Genomic DNA, 24,127 nt, shown 5'->3' on the forward strand with positions numbered 1-24,127 from the left:
CTAAAAACTTGCCGACTCCTCCCAGCATCTGTCTACATTTGAAAAATGTCGAGTTGCTAATGGAAGGGGAGGAAAGGCCTTTCCTGTCTGGCAAAAATGGAGAAAAGTGCCGCAATTTCCTTTCTATTGTGCAACCGCAATTTGGTGTTACAATAATTTACATAAATCCAAAAAGCGCACCCCTAAAATAATGCAGTGATTTATAACTCAAGCTGATTCAACAACCTTTACTCAAGAAAAATAAAGCCCAAATGATCTTTCCTGGTGGTACCATAACATCAAGGTTTTCAAGGTGCTACATTATGCACAATTTAAACAATTTTCACACAATTTTCCATAACATGTCCCCTTTAAAACAGCTCGATATGATGAAAGTCATCAAAACCTTTCGCATCTGTGAAAGCAGGCCCTCGAACTCCCTTAGGTCCAACGTGGGCCCGTTGTAGAAGGTACAGCTGTTGGCAGCCCGACCTAGCCAGTAGATGGTGATTAGAACCTGCAGCAATCAAAACAGACATGATTCAATTCAATGATTGAATTAATTGGATGTCATTCGGGGGGGGGGGGGTCGGACTAAAACCTGCAAATAGTGGTGGGGGGGGAGTTTAGAATTTCCACTATACCAGAATATTGATATGCGGCAAAGATTCAATGTTCTTCCTTGACACTATTAGTGTACTACTTTCCTAGTTAGAAAGGCCTTTGGCGGCATCTTTGGTCACTACAGAAAGGGCACCAAAAAAACAAGAATCAGTGAATTTGTGAATAAGGAAGAGCAAATACAGTTCTTCTACTCCAAATTGCATCAAAGTAGTGAGCTTGCGCTGACGTCCCTTGTTTATATTTCTGCCAGTCAAAATGACACGGACATGCTCTTAGGCAATATCATCCGTCAGCCACAGAACGCACGCTGTTCCTGGCCAAGTTCCAGCGTGTGCACAGTTGTGTGTATGCATTTGTGTTACACTGCAAGTCGTGATTACCTTGTCATGTTTGCTAAAGAAAAACCGGAAAAGATGACGATGACGACGGCAAAGACGGCAAGAATCATGTGAGCAATAACAAAACAAAACAGACAGAAGGAGAGCGGAAAGAAGATGACAAAGGAAGAAGAAGGCGACAACAAAGGACAATGACGAAAATTGTCAACAGAGAAAAGACGACAAGAAGACGGGGAATGCAAAGATGAAGAATTCAACAAATACAACAAAGATAATAAACTAAACTGAGTTATGTTTTGTTTCTTTATGCAACACATTGGGCCATGCTGAGCTCTCTTATCGAAGCTGTCCCGTCGTAGTGCGCTGTTGACATGGACAGAAAATAGCGCCGTGCTCAAGCTGCAGCTTTGTATGATCGCCCGTATTGTTTGTTTTGGTTTTTTTATAGGTTCATTTTGCACTGTTAAAGATATACGTCGCTGCTCACATTGCTTTGGGCCTCACAATGTGTTCTGTTCTCCTCTAAATCATGACACAAACGGCTGCCAATAAGTCATTCGGTGTCCAGGAGCTTGTCGCATTTCAACGGGAGCCTTCCTGCCTTCCTTTTCAAGGTGGGAACAATGTCTTGGCCTTGTCGTGTTTGTGCAGGCGCTCTGTGGTAAACCGGCACGGCTTTGGGAGGAGGAAGCCGGCCGTCCTCGCTTTGTATTGACAAAAGTGAAAGGGACCCCAAAAAAGCACGTTTACCTTCCTTTAACCTACATAACATTTATTTTTGTGTTAATGCAGGGTTTTAATCTGTTAAGTCTTTATATTAACAGCAGGTTGTGTCTTTTTTTAACACTTCCAATGCTGAAAAAAAATCCTTTCATAAATCAAATGAAGTCACTTACATTTTTGAGCTTTCGGCTGCAGTCGCTCCGCCTGAGGGGAATCACAAACGCACAGAGGAACTGTGTGAGAAAGTGACTTCATATCTAATAAAAAAAAAACTTGGCATAGGAAGAATTGAAAGTTGCAGCCGCCCACGTGAATCGACAATCACAAAGACAAAGAAACCGACTATTCAGCTATTTAATATTGCGCACAGAACTTGTGGCGTGTGATTGCGGCACATTCACCCCCACACTCCAATCACTCAACTATCGTTACACCGTTATTACATTAAAATATTCCACTTCCTATGAATTATAATCAGAGCTGATTGCATATAAATGTGTAATGTTTTGATTTGAATGACATTAAAACACTTTCTAACACCTGGCTTTTAATGAGCCACAGTGTGTCCAAAAAAGCAAACTTAATAAGATGAATTTTATTTTTATGGAAATGAAGGCTAGGTTATGGCAAAGTGGGATATTAAATTGGAGATGTATTGCAATTTATATTAACCATAAAAACAATTTTACTGTTCCCTCTTATGATTGTCAAGAGTCTTCAAAGGGTGAGCAGTTTACCTTCCTTTAGTTTATCATGCAAGAGGTAACCTCTACTCACACTCGCATCTGAATGCCGCCTGCATGGCGCATGAAGGGTTTCGACATTAATTCCATTGGGAATTGGGAATTCAGCAGGATCAGAACAGATTGTGTTCCACTTTTCAGACTCCACCGCAGACTTATTTGGAACATAATTGCGTGTGCGCGAGTGGAGATTAAAAAGAGGAAACTGTCACTTATCACAAAAATCTATTTCGTCGCAGCGGCTCAAATTCTTGCGTTTTCCCGGTAAAAGCTGTTTCCCCCGGCCAGTAAACACACATCCGAAAAGTCTTCCTGTCATGACACCTTTTCTTTTACATAACCACTGGAAAAAACCCGACTGCAATGACATCATCGTCCTATTTTTAGGGTTTGTTCTGCCCGTTATGAGACATTACAAACTTCACATGAATAAAAAAAAAAGAAAAAACAATACCTAAGCTGTGTGTACAGTACACAGAAAATGTGCTTTCTTTAGTGTTCGCCCATTTCAGTCTATCTACATATTTTTCAAACGAAAGTTAGATTTGAGAACATCATATTTTTTAAGATAATTAAGAAGATTAGGCGAGGTTGTGAACAGAGACTGCTGGACCGGGACTAATCATCAAGTGAACATTATCGTCACTCCCTGCAGCTTATCGCTACTTATCAGCTGATTGTATTTACTTTGCCTGTATGCAATCAAACAGGCAGGACAATGCTTAGCAGAAAAGATAACGCCGTAACTACTTCCATGTGGACATAGACGTTAAAGCGGAACTTTTAGCCCAAAAAATGTTTAAGCATGAAGAAGTTGTAAAACACCATACACCGATTAATATTGTGTTTGGGGAATAAGAATGAAATCAGATTAATTCAACAATTTTTAGCCACCTCAGGAGAGCCGCCATGTTGAGCTGGTGTCACTTGCACCTTGCGTCAGCTATATGCAAAATATCACCTGCCCAAACGCGGAAAACAGTTTAGCAGAATCCCCGAGTATGTTGCGATAAGCTTAAATAAGCATTGATGATATAAAGGTTTGAATTAAATTTGAGCAAGTTTGGATTCAAGTGTGCACAGTGGGCCTGTGGCTGTGCTCGGAATTAAATAGGGCCGCAACTAAATGAGTCAAATAATTGATTAATCAGCAATTCTTTGAACCAGATAAAATGTTGATTTCTTTTCATGAGTGGAAGTCTGCTTGCAAGAAGGACTACATTAAACTGAGAATATTTTCTGTTGACAGACTGAAATCCAGATAATTTGGACAATTGTAAACTCAACAAAAAATGATCGATTATCAAAATGAATTCTAGATTAATGTGATTGATTAGTTATTGAGTTAATCGTTGTACCTCCAGAATTAATCACATCATATTAATACTCATTTGAAATGGGAGTAAGCAAAGACCTGTCACACTTCAAAGTGACTCTGATTAACCCTAAAATAAAAGATATTCTAATAGACATTTGTTGTCTCGCTGAAGCCTAAAGGTTTTGTGTCAACACTGTCTGGTATATTCTCAATTCCCTTCTTCTTGATGCAGCCAAAAAGTGTGATTCTGCCACCAACACGATTGACTGACAATTAAGCCAGTAACTCACTGAGCGGCGAATGTTGGATCATGGAGAGAGTGTTTGTCTCTAGAGGTTGGCGGTTGCAAAAGATTTTGCTTCTTGCAATGAAAATGTCAACGAGTTCAAAATATGAGTGATGTCCTGCAACATGAACAAACGCTGATTTAAAAAAAAAACAACATTCGCAACATTGGCTAAAACTCGCAAGCCTTTGGCGCTCAGTGAGACAGCACCTTTAGAGTCAATTTGGTCTGATATGTTCCCATTACGGATCCGCGGACACCCAATTTAATCCTAAGAAACTGTGAAAAAAAGCTGAAAGACTGACAACAATCCCCATCAGTGTTTGTTTTGTCAACACACCAGAACACTCTTGTTAACTTGATCAGAAACAAAACAGGTGACATGCTGAGCAAAGAATTCCTGGTCTTGACAGAACAAGTCAGGCAACTCATATAGGAAACACTCAACATTGCAATGTTGTGTCAGGACGTCTTTGTGGAATGACACCTTGTTAGATAGTTTGATGACACACACACATATGGAACTACAAACACAAGCTTTTGTCACCGGGCAACGCAGTAGTGCTCACGGCTTAGTGAGCAGCGCGTGCAGACCGAAACGGTGTGGGACAGATGCAGTCATTGTTCGCCACAATCTTCCATTGACTCGGATTGAGCTATTTGTGTTGGCAGGAGGAAACACAACAACACTGACAGATGGATGATGAAGCTATTGCTAATTAAAACAAATCAAGATAGTGTCTTTATTTACTAGATTGCGGTATTCAGTATGTATACACAGGCCAGCTGCGTGGACGACTATAACATGTCCGAGACAATTCAACACAGTAAAGTCCCGCAATTTTAAAACTCATTTTACAGATTGGCTCTTAAAATTAAATGTCTTACAGTTTCTTGAGCCTTTTAAGAGCTACTCTCAGAAAAGTAGAAAGATACACATGCGACAAAGACTCTCGGTGACTTCCGCTAACAACCCAGGCTAAATCTAGCTTTTCCCCACTGGACAAAGAACAGTCACAATGTATCAATTCATCATATTTCCTCGATAACGATTACTACAGTCCTATTAGACCGGGTCTGTGGCGCCACTTTGTGGCCATCTCACGATGTTCTAGAAAAAGCACGAAAGCTGTGAAGGCGTGCGCCAACGTTGTAGATTCACTGAATCTTTTCAAGCTGCCTGTAAAAGTCAGTACTTTCCATCTTTTTCTCACAGGTAACTCAAATCATCTTTGCCCATTGATATAAATGTGAATTCCATAAACCCATTCCAGCCTCCCATAAATGTTTTCATAGGAAAAAAACACTAAAATTATACTTTATTTAGTAATTATCCAATTAAAATATGAACAATTATTGAGCTTATGCTTCATAATTTCACGTTTTTAATTCATTGTGCGGGCTTGTGTAGTAAGTGCGCCAGTTCTTGTACAAAGTTGAATAAAGTAGTGAGCAAATTGTCACTTACTTGGCAGTGGGGCGTGTAGATGTGTCCTGAAGGTCTCCCGGGTCAAAAAGCTGGGTTCCCTTCAGTCCCAACTCCTCACATCCGCGCAGAAACACACTCAGGTTGTCCTGTGCACATCATTAAAGAGTTAGCAGCTGATCCTATTTGAACTCAGTCGCTAACCAAAACAGCAGCATCTAGAGTGAACAGTCTCAGATGGAATATATTGGGGACTTCAAGTAAATTGGAAATTAATTCCCTACGCGATTATCTATTTGGTACGGGCAACTAATATGACTGCAGCTTATCGAGGAGCTGAGAGCATCTCCGTGTAGACGGTGTCCATAAGTCTCCTCACAATTTTAAGATTTTATTACAATGGAAGTAGATAAAATAACTTCAAGAATGATGGATTGGGAAAGATGGGCCAATTCCTTGGCCACCACGTTCACCAGATCTCACTACCTTGGACTTAAGGGACGTTCTGAGTTGAGCAAGATGCCATTAGCAAGACTGCACTGAGAAGCACAATGCCAATTGAATTGAAGCAAAAAAAAAAAAAAATGCGGCAAAATGTTGCATTTTTGGGAGCCTGGAATGGATTAAGGGCATTTCCATTCATTTACCTCCCATTGAGACACAGCATGAACATTCTGGCAGCGGGACACATCGTTTATGGAACTATTGAAATATTCACTAATGTACACTGTCTCCCTACTGAATGAATACATAATCAAACCATATTTCACTCACTGTCAAATCATTGCTTGACAAAGATGAGCGTGGTCACAAAAGAACTTGAAAAAACATGTTCAATAATTGAATAGTCTTCACATATGCAAACATGTCTTCGACTTGATATGAACTGTATTATAAAACACCTTGCTCCCAAAAGACGCCTCCCCCTCATTTGCAGTTGAGTGCACAACACCCTCCGGGCACTATTTGCAGAAATACTGTACGTATAGAAAGGTAATTTGATACAGAAAACATATGCAAAGAAAGTTTGCACTGAAGTAAACTAACATGACAATCCGGATAGCAGCTTGACCGAGACTTGACTCCGACCAGGATTTCCTATCAGATCGTCATGAAAATGATTGCTCGCTCCACAATAACCCGCTTCTTCTCATTCATCTCATCCACGTACGCCTGTGTCCATCTTTGACAATCTGTGTGGGGCGCAACCTGAGCCGAGCTGTCTTTCCTTTTTCCCAGGTCTCTCTCTCTCTCTCTCTCTCGCTCTCTCGCTCTCTCGCACTCTCTCTCTCTCTCTCATATCTCATATCTCATGGTGTCACCGTTTCCCCCAGACCGAAACACAAATACCTTACATTTGTAAGTCCAGAAGTAAATTCTAGTGGGGAAGCTTTATGAAAATGTGCATATAAATGTGTGTATAAAAGTTAGCCTGCATTTAGCTAAAAACATTCACACACGCACAACTTTCTCACAGCTCTTATTTGGAGCAAAGCAAAAAAGCTTGCCGTATGGCCTCCTGTGTTTTGGGGACAGTGCCGTCTGCACACCGGTGAGGCGGCAATACCCGCATTAAACTCTCCACAACCACACACAAACAATATTTTGATAGCGCTCTTGGAGTTATGCAAGTTTTTCTAGGGAAGTTTTTATTTTATGAAAACAAGACTTACCTTTTTGAGGATAGTTAAAGGTGCCTTTTCCAGGATAAAAGACTAAATGTTAAGATAAATTTGGATTTTTGAACTTAACTCCATAAGACTGATTAAAATAAATAAATCACTTCCAATAACAATTTGCAAGACCTATAATGGTATTATAGGGCACTAAAAAGGAAACACTTGCACGAGACGGCTGAAAAAAAGGTGTTGCAGGTGTATGCCTACAAAAATAAAGATTATGAGTTTTATTTTATTTTTTCAAACTAGGCACAATTTTGTTCATGGCATTTAGGAAATTATATAATGTTTGAACCCATCTTACAGCATTGCCTGTACAGTTGAAGGTGGAAATGATGGCAACAGTTTGGACTCCAGAACAAAAAATGTAAAATAAAGTTAGAAGAAATTATGTATGACTGACTCAATGAGTTGTGATTTCATTCACGGAACAAGGTGGGGCAGTCAAGCGCTAATCACGCCCCCCCTCCCCGACCCCCTTGAAAATATAAACTTCGGCCTGTTTCCCAGCTGCCGTTGCAGATTTGCAGGCCACTGTGGTTCTACAGGAAATTGGGTGTCGACCGCAAAACTGTGAGTGACAGCCGAGAGTGTTTGGAGTAAGGATTGCCGAGCGTGAGGGGTCAGACACACATTCTCGCTGAGTAGGACACAAGTCGTACTGTGTGTGATATATACAGTATGAACACAAGGTAAAGGGTGACTGACAGAAGTGGTCTTGTTTTGCTTTTTCATCATTCTTAACCTCTTTGAATTCCTTGGTGGAATCAGCCCTCAGCAGTTCCCTAAAAATCTGAACTGTTGACGTGCTGTTAATGCACTTTCTGTGACCCAGAAGCAAAATAATAATTAAAAAAAAAAAAGGAATATTCTACTAATTATCCCATCGATTATTTGAGTAATAAAATAAAATTCGATTTTGCATTATTAAACAATACAAATACAAAATATGCATGTGCTTTGTAGGCATCATTTTAGTCCAATAGGGGTCACCATCAAGTTCTACGCTGTGGTATTTGTGACTTTGAATGTGTGATGTTTCAAAAGACGAGGTCTGGCCTGGTGAGTGTGTCTAAGTGTTTATTTTATAGTAGTTTTATTATTTAAACTAAAAAAACGCATGGCAGTTTAAATTGAAAACTAAAAATTCTCCAGAGGTGTGAATGGTTGTTTGTGGCCTACATTTTTTTTAAAATTCAGGGTTCAGTTTCTAACCTTTGTTGTATTGTCTTTTCAAGCGCTCCAACTTTGTTGGACGTTCACGCCGTATATACTGTATAGATGCCCCTTCTATCACATTAGCTTTACTACTTTTCTTTAAATTGGAATAATTAGTATGTTTTCCCAAAGCAGGAAATACAACACCACAGAATGGTATTTGGCTTGTATGTTTAGAAAACAAAAGCGGGCAACAAGCGACCTGTTGACGGAGGCCGAGCTGCCAAAGCGCTGAGGTAGTAGCTCTAATTACAAAACCTCCTCAGAGGCTCATTTTCCCATTAGTCCGAAACAGGAAGAGGAAGGGGGGAGTTGCCTCTGTTTTATTATGAAGGGGCCCGATAACAGCAGACCACTTGTTTGTTTGTTTCTCACCTCCCTAATTGCAGCCCTGATGAGCGAAAAAACATGCAAAGCTGTGGGAAGTTAGGAATTATGATGAATTTTAAGGTATTATATTATTATTGTTTGCAGGTAAACATATTCATTATCATGATACTGGTTGAGCAGACAGCTATGCATTTAAGGACACCTGACATAAAGGCACCATTTTCACATCTCTTTTCTCCCTTTATATTGTGTTGAACGCAACTGTCACTTTCTAATCACATCAGGCATATGAGAAAAAGTAAAAAAAAAAAATTGCAGCATTAAAAGGAAGTGGGCATTTGAATCCAGACAAAAAAATGATGGAATCCATAAAGAAAAGGCCAAAATGGAGTCCCCCAAAAAAAGAGGAAAATATACTGCCTGTATTCCCTGCTAAACAATTGTTGGCTAGTGGACCAAGATTGAGTGCAACAACATAATTACTTGTTATTATTGCGGTGCAGAAAACACCCGCGGGGAATGAGACTGGGTGTTTACCAGACACTCATAATTATAATAATAAAAAAAAGCAGGGAAGGCTCATTGGCAGCCATTAGTGACGCCGCCAGATAAGACCCGGATTTGTTTGGTCTATTTCATGATCACTGATCAAAATAACCAGTGTCCCTTGGCCTTTTTTTTTTATTTATTTATTTTTTTTACCCCGGCTCATGTTTGCCAACCTGCAAAAACAACTAAAACCTCTGCAATGTGCATGCTAGGCCAATAGTTGGTGATGGCACTCATATTTGACAGTCTACAATGTTGCTGTCAAATGAAATGCATGCATCTCCATAGAATTCATGTATTTTGCAAAAAAAAAAAAAAAAATATTCAATCCGAAACGAAACAAAAGCCCTTAATTCAAACAAAATCTCACAAAATGTGGAGATATAGTCGAGGCTGAAACTAATTAATGGACATCATATGCTTACCCAAAAAAAAAAAAAAATTCAACACCGTAAAAGTTTCAAATGTAACTACTCCACAAATTTTGGTCCCCAAAAAAGTGAACTCTTGTTCAAAACTCATCTTACATAATTTCCCTTAAAAAAATAAATAATGGAAATCTAAATGCAAATGTTGGTGGCGCATAGACAGACTGAGTGTGATCGACTTACCACGCCAGCAATCGGTGTCGGAAGCCTATTGATTTTCTTCACCAAGCCGGGTTTAATGGAGCTCAGTAACCTAGCAGAGAGAAGCTCAATTAATTCATACATTTACAAATTCGGAACCATCCATGACCTTTCAGGATTTTTTATGAACTGTCAACAGATAAAAGATGATTCAGGTCCAGAGACCCAGACATTTAAAAAAAAAAAAAAAAAAGAAAAAAAAAAAAGACCACATTATTTTATGCATCCAAAACGATGGTGCGGTGACCTCAGTTTGAGGACCGCCACTCCATGGGCCTAATGTCTCTTGTATGCGTTTTCATCAAGAGGAAGCACTGGAATTAATTGCGTCCCGCTGAGGAAGCACCCATCCACGGATAGCCTTGTGCTATTCGATATTGCCGGCATTCCGGCAAAGTTATTTCGTGATGAAAAGATGTAATTTTCCCATTAGGAAACTCCTCTTTCCCACCACATAACTCATACAACTTCAATCGCAGGAAAGCCTTACTCTGTTTCGCTCTCCCAGCACAGCTTTCAGCAGGCCCAGCAGAGGATTGTTGTCAGCTGTGAAAATTGGAGGTGTACTGTAGTAACAATGTGGTAGGGACTTCTTGATGATGCCCGTAGACTCCTATAAATGTACCGCTGAGGCCAGTCAATCGCAAACCTCATTACATGCTTCCCGTGGATTGACAACTCAAGCTAATGAAAAACATCCGAGGACGGGAGCAACAAAGACACCCGTACATCTGTCAATAATACAGCCGGGAAATGATAGCGTGCGCAAGGCAGCAAAACAAAGTTATGTACCACCAGGTGGATCAGCACAACAAAACGTCTTTGGTACGTTGAGCAAAACATAATAGAAGTGGTGAGACGTCCTGACAGATGTGATTACAAGCTAGTGTTTCTGGCAAAGAATACGTCAATTTTGCACGGCTAATACTTCGAACCACACATGTATGCACCTTTGTAATATATTTTTTGCAGACGTGCGGTGTATTTTTCCTTCCACTAATTACTCCCTAATTTACCCTGTGTTTTTTATCGTCAAAGCAGAGCTGCGGTGTTTTGATGTCAGCGTATGGCACTAAATCAGATTAAAAAAAGAGCTAAAGCACAAGAACACAAAAAGAGGGAACTACAAGAGACAGTTTCATCACTTAAGCCTGACAAAAATCCAAATAAACCACCACTTACTCGCATAGCAGTATACCATTCTCCAATCCTCCCCTGAAATTCTTGTCACCGAAGCATCTTCCTGTCACCGCCTACGAAGGAAAACATCCGTGAGTCCGCTCATTCAGCAAGTATATTAGGATAGAAATCAAAGTGGTACACATACTAATAAGTGACAAGTTTAATTTCCGGTCATTTGAAGTCTCAAATTCCAGGAATGACATTGTACAAAAGCGGCGCAGGCCATACGTCAAGTCCACCGCTAGTTAACGGTGCTAAACGCTAACGAGCTTGGCCTAAGCTGCAATCATCCTGACCAAATGGCCATGGCGAGCTAATGTGTTGTGACAGGGGATTTATAAAAGGAAGGGGGGGAGCTGCATGTTTGCATTCATTTGTACTAAGAAATATTTAGATTTGGATTCGTTGTATTTTGTGAGACATTTAAATCTCTTCATTGGGACCGTTTGTCAGTTGAGCCACGCGGGCCGCTGAGAGGAATGTGCATGACTTTGCTTGTTTTCACTGGAATGTCACTTGCATTGTTTCACAAACAAATAGTTCTGGAACACTCTGCGCCTGACTTCCCTTTTAATTTCCTTCAAAAGGAATGCTAACATGCTGAATTAAAATATAAAGTGGTCAAAGGGCACAACTCAAAAGTTGCATAATTTTGAGGGTCAATATTTGTGTGTGACACATTCTCTAAACACTGATAAGAGCACACAAATAATGTGAATTCCAAGCAGTTTTATTAATTTATTCCCAAGTGTCTATTCTATTCATTTTGCAGCATTTTTATTGGTTGCACTGCTTCAAGTATACCGTTTATTTGTCCAATCGGATTTCATCTCCTGTGAGTTGCCATGTCAATCTAATCTGCCCAGAGTCTTTAGAATCAGCAGTGCTGGCCCATGAAAATTAAACTATACCAGCAATGGAACTTTTTTTTTTTCAGATTCAAACTCACTTCCCAAGTCCATTTCTCCGTCCGCTAGTTGGTTAGAGCAAAACATTTACAGCCAAATTCGACTCGCAAAACATCTGTCACAATATGCACACATATATGCATTAAAAAAATTATCATCTCTGTTGAGATTCTGTATTGTATGAAAACGCATTATATAAATACTAATTATGATTCGCTCCAGATGATTTATGCTGTTTTATTGCATTTTTACACATCATTGAGTTTCTAAAATTGTTGACGGGATGGGGATGGTGACAAGTGGATTAAGTCGGGCACTCTACAAACACATTCCTGTCCCCTTGTGTACTTTTACTTAATCTTGCTAATACAATGGTAAAGTCATAATTACAGTAAAAATTTACATGAAAATCACTCTAGGCTATCAATATAAAAAAAATCCAATGAAAAACGTAGTATTTCAGTGACTGAGCCGGTATTCTTGTTTCATGTGACCATGTGTTCTTATGCTTAGTTGCATCTAGTTCAGGGGTGGGCAAACTCTTTGATTGGCAGGCCACAATGGGTTCGAAAATTTGACAGAGGGGGCGGACCAGGAGCAGATGGATGGAGTGTTTTGGTAACCTCACCTCATCGGAGAAAAAAAATACATTTAATTTGAAATGAAAATAAAGAAAACCATTACAACAATATATGTCTTTGAAAAACCACAGTATTTAGAAAATAAAACAACCAGATTTATTCATTCAATTTTTTTTCTTCGGCGGGCCAGATTAAAACGTTTAACGGGCCGCATGAGGCCCCCGGGCCATGGTTTACCCACGCCTGATCTAGTTCATGACATTAGTAACCTCGAAACTGTCAGAATCGTAAAATCAGAGGTCCCTATAATTAAAAAAGCTTGAATAACGACTGTGTAACTTTCCTTTGTAACATAAAAAGTTGACAAATTTGATGAGACGTTCCCAGTGTGTTTGAAGAGATAACACGGGATAAAAAGGATTCCTTGTCAAGTCAAATCATGATTAGCAATAGATCACAATCCACTTCCCAAAATAAACTCCTGTTTTGGAAAAGGATCCAAATGAAAACAGGACCCTGTTTGAACTGCTACTCAGCTCTGCCTTCCTACCCGGGGGCCTCGAATCGGAAAAAAAAAAAATCTACCTGTCCCAAATTAAGCAATAAATCCAGGCATAAAGCCAGGCGGGTTGCATGAAAATCCACGACTCATTCAAGCCTGGCGGCGACGAACGCCTGACAGCCTCATTTAAAAGTTGACTCTTTGTCAAGGACGGAGTACACAAACAAAAGATGTGTGCAGCCAAGACACATGGCTGGCTTTTGTAGTGGATGCCTTCTTCTTTTTACAGGATGTTGTCTAGAGTGGGTTATGTAATTATCAAGTTCAAAAACACATGTGAGCGCGTCTTGCGGCTTCGCGGGCCAATAATCTCGTTAATACAATTTGGCAAGAGAGTTTAATCCTCAAATGCCTTTAGATTCCGATTAGCAGGACGAAAACAACAAAGCCCCTTCAGCAAACATAAATATGATGCTACATTGTATACGGCACAAAACGGCGTGGTTCAGAAACTTCACACGACGATGAGAGATCTCTGGCTGGGGGTCTCGTCAGCAAGTTCAACCTGAGGTCAGCTGCGGTATCTGCTGACAATACACCAGTGCCGACCTTTTCATTAGCCGTCGCCACAGGGATGCCCCATTGTGAATAATTGAATTGTTGCTTCTGCGCCTGGAGTGCTGGCATGCTACGATGGCGAATCGAGTGGCTAGGGCAGCAAATATGTCCGACTTAATATGCTTTCAAATACCACCCACATGTAGGTTAAAAATATAAAACTGTTTTGTTCAGCTTTAGGCTATGTTCACCGCGTGGATATTTTTAAAACTGTCTATCTTCCGACCACACGTGTTAAACGACGGGATTTAAATATAAACGTCGCCTCAGAAGCTCTGGGATTCGCTGAAAATTGTTGCTTCAAATCAAGATGGCTGACTCACTGTTCAATTTATGACTTGTTTGAGCATCGTTTTACGATAGAGCATCCTGTTAGCATACAGATGCTAGCACAATTTCATACCAATTTTGTGACATTGGTATCGGGGGGCTGATTATTTCTTTCGGGGACGTTTTATTTCAAGGCAAATCCTTGGAAAGACATGTCGAGGTCCTCAAAAAAGGAATTCCTCTCTTCCTCTGCATATATAAGAAATAGAGCCCTTTTCGGAGACCCTCTTTCCACCAACTGGTGCTCAAGTCGTTGTGGAAGGCTTAGCTCTTACTGCCATTGACGGCTAAAGACGTCAAGGATCCATATTTTTTTTTATTTGTCTGGTTATGAAAGAGTTAATTTGTGGGGGAGAAAAAAATGAAACAAGGACATCAATTCGGACTTTTTAGACGCCACACGAACACCCTGCGCACAGTAAACTGCGTCCGGCAATTCACCAAATGAATTAATCAAACCTGTGTTTCAAATGTCGAATGAAGAAAATAAATTTTCTGTTGTGTAGTTCTTAGCCTTCGGGCAACTATAAAATCTAAGAAAATTTGTCGTCATCACAAATTTTCTATTTATCGCTAATGTTGGCTCTGCTCGCCGACGGAAGTGTTCCTGAACAGAACAAGTAAAGGACGGTGCTTAAACTACAGGGGATCTTCAGGAAAACCAACTCGGAAAATCCCAATTTTTTATTTTTTTAAATGAGAGTTGCTTTTTAGTTTAATGTCAGACCATGCCTGCATCGCAAGCTGGCATGCCGCAGCTCGCAATCCCCCCAAATCAGCACAATCAGTTGCAGATCCACTCATCATGTCAAACTAATCTGGAATCAGGTTCCAGTGGATTCTTTTCTGCACGTTATGTAGAGAAGCCTGACTTTTACATGAAGTATTTTTGGCAGGTGTTTGGAAGGAAGTCTTAAAAATCTGATTTTTTTTCCTGAGCCAAAGAAAGAGAGCTGCACAATAGACAGATCATCTTTGGGAATGACAGAAGAGTGTAATCGGCATCATCTTGCATTGGAATCATCACTGGGCAGAGAAATGTCTGAAGTTGACCGGAGAAGTTTCCAACCTACGAGGTGGCATCAGTCTACAACAAACTCTTTTTATTTGATGAGGACTCTAGTGTCTTGTCGGACTTGAAATTAAACATCTGAAGACCAAGTGGTTGGCTGTTGCGCTGATGATGCATCTAATTATGTTTGCGGGAAGCCACATCACATTTAACTTAACATGGCTCAAGTTACAACAATTTGCTTTGATCGCTCGCCATCTTGACGATGAGCAAACTTGCAGCAGCTAAATGACGAGGCAAACCAATTATGTTCTGACACACGTCAACGTCTTTTGACCACTAAATTGTTTAACGCCATTTAGGGAAAGAGTTCAAGACATAACGTCAAACTCAGAAACGTCAATATCATGTTGAACAGTGACAGCAACATTTAAAAAGACTTAGAATTTGGTTTCTAAATATGCAGCTTTGTATAAAAATAAATACTTAGCATCTGTTTTTTGGGGAACCAATACAGTGATGTTCTTACAGTGGACGACCCCCTTGCATCTAATAAAAGAGGCCTTCAAATTTGCTCCCTTGCATCCTCTGACCACAGAAAGGAAAAAAAAATGGTTGTAATCAGTGGCTGCTGTTTTACCCACTTGTTTTCCTAAGAGCTCACACTCAGAATTCCAACACTGACTCCCTTTCCTAACGCCACGATTGCCCCCAAGTCTTTATAAGCTCCTCTGATTAAACAAGCCAAATTTCCACTAAAGTGCCCTAACGCTGAGCTAAATGTTAGCATTCCGACCAGTCGCTCCCTTTTCCACCCGGATTAGATGATGGAACAATGTTTGGGCTGGGGATTAACCTCTCTCCTGGCCCGACTAGTTCCGCTCACTTCCTCCTCAATTCTTTGACGAGAGTCCGAACCCAAAAAACGGGAAACGGTATTTGGCTCAATTTACAAGCCTTGGCGGTTGTATTGGATTAAGTAGAGGATGGCGACTGGTGCCAAAAAGGCCAGGGGAATGGGGTTGGGTACAGAATAAGCGGAAGAAAAAAAATAAATCCCTTTAAAATCATCCGCCAAAATCTTCAAGGTCCTCTCAGCCTCTTTCTGCAGCACAAATGATGCCTCCTCAATTTAGCCAGCACAAATCCCCATCCTACTAACCTACATCATCATCCTCGTCTCGCTTACAGTATATTTTCAGTCCAAAAGGCAAAGCACAGTGTGAATGGATGTGAATTTAGTCAACGTGTGATTGAAATGCAAGACGGTGGACGTCCAAATACTGAAAAAAAAAACACTATAAAATGAACAACGTAACGTTCCATGACAAAAAGCAAGTGTCAATCTTAAATTTACGGCTATATGGTATTTTCATCAAAAACATTGTGTTCCGTGCAGTTAGCACTTATGTTTCAATTGATATTCACAACTTGATCAAATTGTCGAGTACGTGCCAGTTAATAGAAGCTAATGCTGCAGGTCTGTTTGCCATTTGGCTTTGACAAAATTGCGTTTGTAACAGTATCGACACCTTGAAATCGGCAAATGCTGACAAAACTAGTCGTGACCAAGTCACTGACAGACAATCTCTGTGTACGAGTACTCTTATATAAATTAATTGAATTGTGAAGACATGAGTTGCAAAATTCTGATTGGCTGGCCGAGAAAAGGCATCGAGTGCAGATGTGGACGATGTCAGCTTCTCACAGCTTTCTGAATACTTACATAAACCACAGTTTAAAATTCTGTTGGCTATCATCTTTAAACTACTTAACTCAAAGTTTAGCAGACTTAAAACCATAGCACACACCACATAAGGTGAATAGTGACAACCCCTCCACCTCCAAAAGCCTCGCAGGAACAGAAACAAAGAGCCTCGGTGTTGGCGGCAGCTTTTTCAGCTTAGCTTTCTAAGCACAAGAACTTTTCTTGGGGCCTCCTTGAGTCTCCAATATCCTGCGTGCTACGTTTTCTTGGGAGGCCGAGGAAAACAACGAGCCACTGACCACTCCAGAAGCCCGATTCAAACAAAAGAGGCCCGAACCTTGACCTGCTTGCTTTGAGACAAGGGATCATCTATGTTTTTAAAAAAGGGCTTTGCTTGACAATAGGGTTCAATTTAAGACTCAGTTAATGACTACAGAAAATATTTTGGAAAATGTAGACAAATATACTATATTCACCATGTTGCCCAAGTTGTGTTTAAGTTATCAACCCCACCCAAAAAATAATCAATGAACACATTTTTCTGTTTTCTCCATGTTGTTTTTTTAAGATAAGCAAAGCGTCACAAGCTGGTGAAGACAGAAGCCACTCAAGGTTTCTTTGTTTTAATGAACCAAGATCTGCCCACTATAAGTAGTGAAGTTATGTTTAGCAGGCAAAATTGAAAAAAAATAAATAAAAAGCTACTTTAGTATTCCAAAGTTACATGGCTGATATTGACACTTGTAAAGTCATTTATTTGGAATTTGGGAATGCAAATTGTTTCATGGGTTCCATCAGTGCAAACACAGCTATTTGGGATATGTGGCACTTGAAAAGTACATTGCAGTACAGCAGGTGTGGGCAAACTACAGCCCGAGGGCCACATGCGGCCCGTTAAACATTTTAATCCGGTCCGCCGAACTTGAAACAAATTAAATGAATAACCCATGCTTTTTCTTTTTTTTTTTTTCAAAATACTGTGGTTTTTCAAAGACACATATTGTTGTAATGCTTTAGTTTACTTTCATTTAAAATTAAATGCATTTTCTTTCTCCAATGAGGTGAGGTTACCAAAACACGCCATCCATCCGTTCCTGGTCCGGCCCCTCTGTCAAATTTTAGACCTCATTGTGGCCCGCCAATCAAAAAGTTTACCCACCCCTGCAGTATTGTAAAAAACGAAAAGAAAACTAAAAAAAATCTACCTAAGAATTAAAATGTTCTGATTTCCTTCTCCAACTAGGTGGTGGCACTTAAAAAAAGCAAAAGTCTCAAGTTGAGTATCCCAGCAACAGACGGACCAGCATAAATACTGCACTCCATCACAGACGTCAAGAGCGTGCTAACAGCGTGCTGTGTGTCGTCTAAAAGCAACAAAGACCCCTGTAAACACGCCAAGTGATAGGACCGTGTTCTTTGGTCCTCACGTTCAGACTTGCTCTCCTCTCTCGTCACTACAAAGATGTGCTGCGCTCGTCAGGGCTGAACTAATCAGGAGCTTCACTGACGTACTGTGTCAACACCGTGGCAGAATGAGGGCTCATCAGCCTGTTGATAGTGGCACCATTGCGTTGAAACCCAAATTCCATCACGGTTGGGATTCTATCACGCCTTTGACAAATAGTGTATGTGGAGCACACTTCAAGGTGAAGCATCCAACTGAAAATAAACAGACACATATGAACACAGGACAAAGTCTAAGGCACACATGCGGAAATTTAGGACTTCTTCAAATAATGTCTGTTCCTCGGACAAATGCAATGAGTCCTATTAGCTGCTGCTTGACATCCACTAAAGAAAAATAAATAGTAAAACGGGTCGCTCTACATCTCAGAATAAGGTACAGATTAGAGGTTGCCCCGGGAGTGGATTTTCACTCTCGTCCCTTTCCGCTCCCATAGAAAAAAAATCCCGTCCCATCGCATCCTGGACAACAGTGAAAAAAATAATAAATTGTTTGTAGCATTTTTGTTCTTACTGTAGGGCACTATGCTAACTCTATCACTGGTAGCAGCCTTTTTTGGAGCGGTACATGACCATATTTGTTGATGTAACATCATCATCTTGTAGTTTCGTATGATGCAAAGATTGACAGCGAGTGAAAATATATTTGCAAATGTCAACTTTTAAAGTTTGATAGAAATGCCACTTTATTTCAATATTCCAAGTAATTAACTTTCAATGCATTTACATCCTTTTTGTTTGAGTTTGAAATGCCTATTCCACTATTTGAATGCACCTCGTGTCTCAACAAATGCGAGAGATGTCCTCAGTACTGTTTTATGTCATGTTATGTTTCTCTCCGTTTGAACCAGTGATCGCTGCTATTTAAAGATGCCTGTTATTTTGGCAAGGGACACACCCATACTTGGATATTTATATAGAAACAGTTTACCATGACACGCATTACCTTTTGCGCGCAGTCTGACAAACAGATGCAAATTGGAGAGCCTTTGCTGTATTTAATGCCCTCAAGCGCATTAAAACGTGCACTTGCTAAAGTGCTACGGGATGGATTTTTTACCAGCATGTGTAAAAGCTGGGTAAAAAATATAAAGCAGTGCATTGGAGTTTAATTGCTAATTTAAATTTTTTTTTTTTAAATTATTATGCCAATTTTGTAATCGTGGAGTGTAATCAAAATCAAAATTTAATTTCAACTAACTGCACAGCCCGATTTCCTATCATATCGGTCGCAGTGTCGAGCCCAAACTAGATTATCCTGCTCCGGGCAATTGTTTATTCTGTCCTGTCCCAATCCTGTGATTCCAGGTAAATCGACTCAGATCCACGGGAATCCCACATGATTCCCAAAAAAATGTCAGCCTTTAGTACAGACATGACCAAAATTACCCCTAAAATGGCCGCTTCAAACCAAATTGTGTAGGGCAGAGCTAGACTCGCTCCTGTGTTTTTTTTTTCTTTTCTTTTTGGGGAATGGCACGCCATCGAGCCAATTTTTGGGGATCCGAGGTTTAAAATAATGATTTTACAAAGCAATTTCAAAATCTTAATATTTTAGTAGTTTGTTTATCCTTTCCCTGACACTAAGTCCACGTGTCATTCCTGGGAACGTTGGTGTCTGTCAGTCCACGTTAGTGGTGAGGTTCCATTAAGAGAAGGAAGCACTGCCTTAACCCCCCCCCACCCCCCGCAAAAAAAATGTACAGAAATCCTTCCATTGTCCCTCACCCTAGGGGGCTTGACGATATTTGGAGGGAAGAAATTCAACGAGTATATAGAGAGCACATGAACAGCAGTGCATTCTTGAGAAGGTTCTGTCAGGGTCAGTGCTTGTTGCTCACACTTTTACCAAATACATAAAATGGATTGTTAGCAACGGTTACGTAAAACTACCCTTCCTGTTGCTAAAAGAACAAATTTCATGATGTAGAGGCACAAGAGCAATTACTTATTAGGACGCATGCAAAAAGGAAAAGGTGACATTAGTCCTTTCAGGTGAGCAAATTTACACATTTTTAATAGGGTTTACAGTTTGTGGGTAAAAACTCTCAATATTTTCTCAACAGTTCTTATGTCTAACATACATACGTATTAATCTTATTCATGCAAATAGGACGCAGGGGAGGCATCTGTTTGTAGAGACACATTTTGGGACCAACATCCAAAGCATGATCTTTATATTACAATTCATATCCTGTAAAAATGAGGAAATATAAAGGCTGAGCCGAGGCATCTACTTGAAGTTCTACAAATACTGTACAGTAGTAACAGAATTGAATTTCACCAATGAGTACTTTGCTCAATTCATGCAGCTCGATGGAGTCCAAGTGGGACACGGGCCACCTTATAAGAGGTGTCAATGTACCCTCCCAACACACATACACTACCCCCCCCCCCCCCTAAAAAAAAAAAGGAGGTAGGTGCAGCTGGCTAGATTAGTCAGGATTAGACTTTATCCCCTTGCTACTAGCAAGAGGATGGCGATAACAGCGCTCAAGAGGCCCGTGCTTTAATGTAAGCCATTCCACTCTAGGAATTATTTGACACTCTCAACAGGAGTGAAGTGAGTGAGTGGGCAGTGAAAGTCATTCATCAGTCATGATCGCTTTCAGACTCGGATGCAATTCAAAACACAGAGAGAGAGAGAGAAAATCATTATTAAATGTCATCAATGGCGTGGGCAAATCTAACGTGGAATGTAGCACAGAGTGGCCTATATTTTTGGGAATTCGGTCAAAAGTGTTTGCTATTAGTTTCATCAGGGCATTGAATGTTTTCTATTTTTGAGGGACATTTTGCATCACTAAGATGATCGAATAATCATTTTTGCGTAGGACAGCCCTCTCTCACCGCTAACCCCATGCAATGTACTCAGCAAACTGTTTTGTACGAACGATTGCATTGGTGGTCATGGTGGCGTTCTGAGTCAGGGTCAAAAGAGCCATGCTGGCTGCCATCGCCTTGCATGGGGGGAACAAGGCTCCGTCTGTAGCAGGCCAACAATTGCCAATGAGTGCATGCTTTTTATCATGGCTATCTCCGTGAGTGAGCTATTTTGCGCATGGATGGGCCCAGTGGAAAGTGCCCCATAAGGATACCCAGCAACAGTTGACAAATGACATTTTAAACTACAAAGCAGGACAGTTCAGTATGTATTTCAATTGGAAAGCGTCCCTAAATATCCAACCATGCATTTGTCAACGTTTACTGGGGTGTAAACATGGAATATTATTAATGAGGTAATCCTAGTGTAGGGTAGAGCTAGACTTGCTCCGTCTGCTGATTGGTCGACAGAGAGAAGCTTTGCCGCATATCCTAATACGAGTGGATTTTTTTGTTGTTTTTTTTACACCATTTTACTATGGTCTACTATACAAAGAATTTAAATGGCACAATAGCATGACGTCGGATATCCTCAGGTTGGAATCAGGCTTGGATAAAAATCGAATATGAATCAGATAAATTCCCAAAGTATACAAAGTACAGACAGTATCTCATCAATCAAATGCTGACGTCAATGTAAAACACAAAAACGCTTGAAGAGAAAAAGCGAAATGTACGATATATGACCGTATAATCTCACACTGTTGCTGTACGACTGGCAGTGTGCTCTCCAGCGGGGTTGCACAAGCTCCCTTGGCAGCCAAAATAGTCCAGGTCCCCAGCGTCGCAGCTCAAAAAGTAGGAAACCAACTCAGCTTGTGTGACCCAATTAGAAACCTCCCCTGATATGGGGGGGAGGGGGGGGCAATCATCAGTCTCAGTCCTAGCTAACAAAAAGGATGAATTGCAAGAACAAACTTGTATATAATCTACCATATCAATCAGGCATCGACTCCTGACATCGCCCAACACGTGTGTTCATGATTCAAACCAAAAACAGAAGATTGGATATCTGGTTCTGTCTCATGTTCATTGGTCATCAATGAAGGTGGAACCTACTAGGATTATAAATCCGAGCATGTGACCTGTTCATCCCCGTTAAACTATACCAATAAAATGGAAGCTTGATTCGGGAATCACGCAAAGTGACCCACTTTGCCTGAGAACGAGGGCGATCAATCGAGTGGAGGCAGATGGCATGATAAAGAATGGTGGGTGATTATTGGAAGTGAAAAAAGTCACCCAACAAATTGAAAGCGTTTAGACTGTACGTCTCTTGCCTCTCTGACAGGGCCCAGCCATCAAAGTTTTGCAGGTTGCTGTTCTGTGTGAAAGTTACTTCGACCTCAGAATCTAGGGCTGAAGTCAACTTGCCAATTTCCCCGCATCTGAGGAAGTACACCTGAAGCAGGAAATCACAAGCCCCACATTTATGGTAAAATGCAGGTGAAATGGATCTCCTTGATTTAACTTGGCAAAGGCGGCTGATTTGTATGCTGTTAATTCCCATCTCGGAATAACGCAGTCATCTTGTACGTACATCATGGATTTTTAGTACTGAAGAAGTACACATCCTCAATCTGTCCTGAAAACTTCTAAACTGACCCTCCTTTTGCTTACAACCAACGCGCATTTTTTTGGTGTTGACGGGAATTTTTGACACTCAACATCCATCCGTCATCTTGTAGAGAGGAATTTCAATGAACTCAGAATGACATGATGGAAGGATTTGTGAGTGACAGCAAGACTTGCGTGTACACACAACTTCCAATGTCGCCCGGAGGAAAAATACAAGATTATGTGCAGTGTCTCATTTCGAGGGATTTTGCAGTCTTGACATCCAGTTTAGAGATGACGCTAGGATGGATTTTCTGACCGGCTGATGAAGAACACGGTTAGGGTCCTGCCTCACGGAGCCTGTCTGGGGCTAAAAAAGATTTTTCAACATCCCTGTTCTGTATGACTCGCATGCACAAGGACAATTTTGTACTTTATGAGGTTTGGCCTGCAAGTTTGCGGTTCACTATTCAGGAAATCACCAATTTACATAAAAATAAATAAAATCAATCAATCAACCATTTGCAGTTCAGTTGCTCTTTTTGAAATGCCCTCAAATACCTCAAGATGCTGTGAAAGTCTAAGTAGGAATTTGAAAGTTGAAGTGACGGAATCTTGGCTCGGGGACAAGATCTGTATGTCAGGGGAGGAGCTAAATTTAACCTGGGTTGTTAGTGGAATATATACAGTAGAGAGTGTTTGCCATATTTGCATTTTTTTAAGTCAAATAATCTTGAAGTCTTTTTATTTTTAAGTGAGTTTAAAATGACATTAAACCAGTTTACGCTTTGAGGTATATTTTCTGTTGAAACTATTAATATAGGCAATTACCAATGTATTATTTTTGGCACGAGGGGTCTGAATACATGACGTGCTTCGCAATACACAGCCCAGTTTGCTCCCTCCACTGTAGCATTAGGGCTGAAACAGACGCAGAGAAAATGCTTGGTCCTCTATTGACAACATGCACTGCAGCATCCGGCAAACTATCAACCTTTGGTGACCCAAAGCCTCAGGTCCTGATAAGATCCATGACACAGCAGAGAGAAAATAAGCAAGTCTTGGACAGAGCGGCTGACTCCAGAATGGTCTCATCCATCCATCCATTCATTCATTCATTTACAGTGACCTGCCTCTGATTCCCTCGAGTGAGGTGGTCAACGATACCAGCCCCGAGGGTGGGAAGAGTGAGAGAAGAACAACAACGCGATTGCGCTATCAGTTACCTATTCAGCTGCGTGCACTGATCCCATTCTGATTCCAGGTCAACGGAAGCTCTTTGGAAGATGCCAACAAGCCCCCCAGGAGTTTGATGAAATGATGGCTCAAACTTTGGAGAATCTTTTTTTTTTTGTGTGTGTGAGGCGTCGGGCGTACAAACCAAATTTCTATTGCGTTATTGTCATTGATATGAACGGAACAGGCTGCAGTCATATGAAATTTGCTCAGTAAAGTTACGAGTTTGTTAAATGTGTTGGAATCAAACCTAAGAAAAAAAACAAATGATTTGAAAAACATTCAAAGTGAGACTAAACCTGTT

At 40.5% G+C, this 24,127-nt stretch overlaps 1 protein-coding gene across 5 annotated transcripts in view; it reads right to left on the minus strand.

Annotated features, from left to right (window-relative positions):
- Positions 1-24,127, minus strand: part of LOC148338509 (LIM and calponin homology domains-containing protein 1-like) — a 47,454-nt gene that overhangs the window by 20,422 nt on the left and 2,905 nt on the right. For 4 of the 5 annotated variants that reach the window (XM_088292518.1, XM_088292523.1, XM_088292519.1 and 1 more), the window contains 5 exons: positions 11,025-11,095; positions 9,825-9,894; positions 5,480-5,586; positions 1,838-1,868; positions 386-496 (listed from right to left, as the gene is read on the minus strand). In XM_088292518.1, coding sequence (XP_088148644.1) covers positions 386-496; positions 1,838-1,868; positions 5,480-5,586; positions 9,825-9,894; positions 11,025-11,095 — 390 coding nt within the window. Of the gene's footprint in view, positions 1-385; positions 497-1,837; positions 1,869-5,479; positions 5,587-6,484; positions 6,611-9,824; positions 9,895-11,024; positions 11,096-24,127 lie in introns of those variants that run through there. The other variant, XM_088292522.1, reaches the window with a different exon arrangement.

The sequence above is a fragment of the Idiotropiscis lumnitzeri genome, chromosome 4, assembly GCF_059441095.1.
Source record: "Idiotropiscis lumnitzeri isolate Australia: NSW breed Sydney's pygmy pipehorse chromosome 4, RoL_Ilum_1.0, whole genome shotgun sequence".
Classification (NCBI taxonomy): Eukaryota; Metazoa; Chordata; class Actinopteri; order Syngnathiformes; family Syngnathidae; genus Idiotropiscis; species Idiotropiscis lumnitzeri.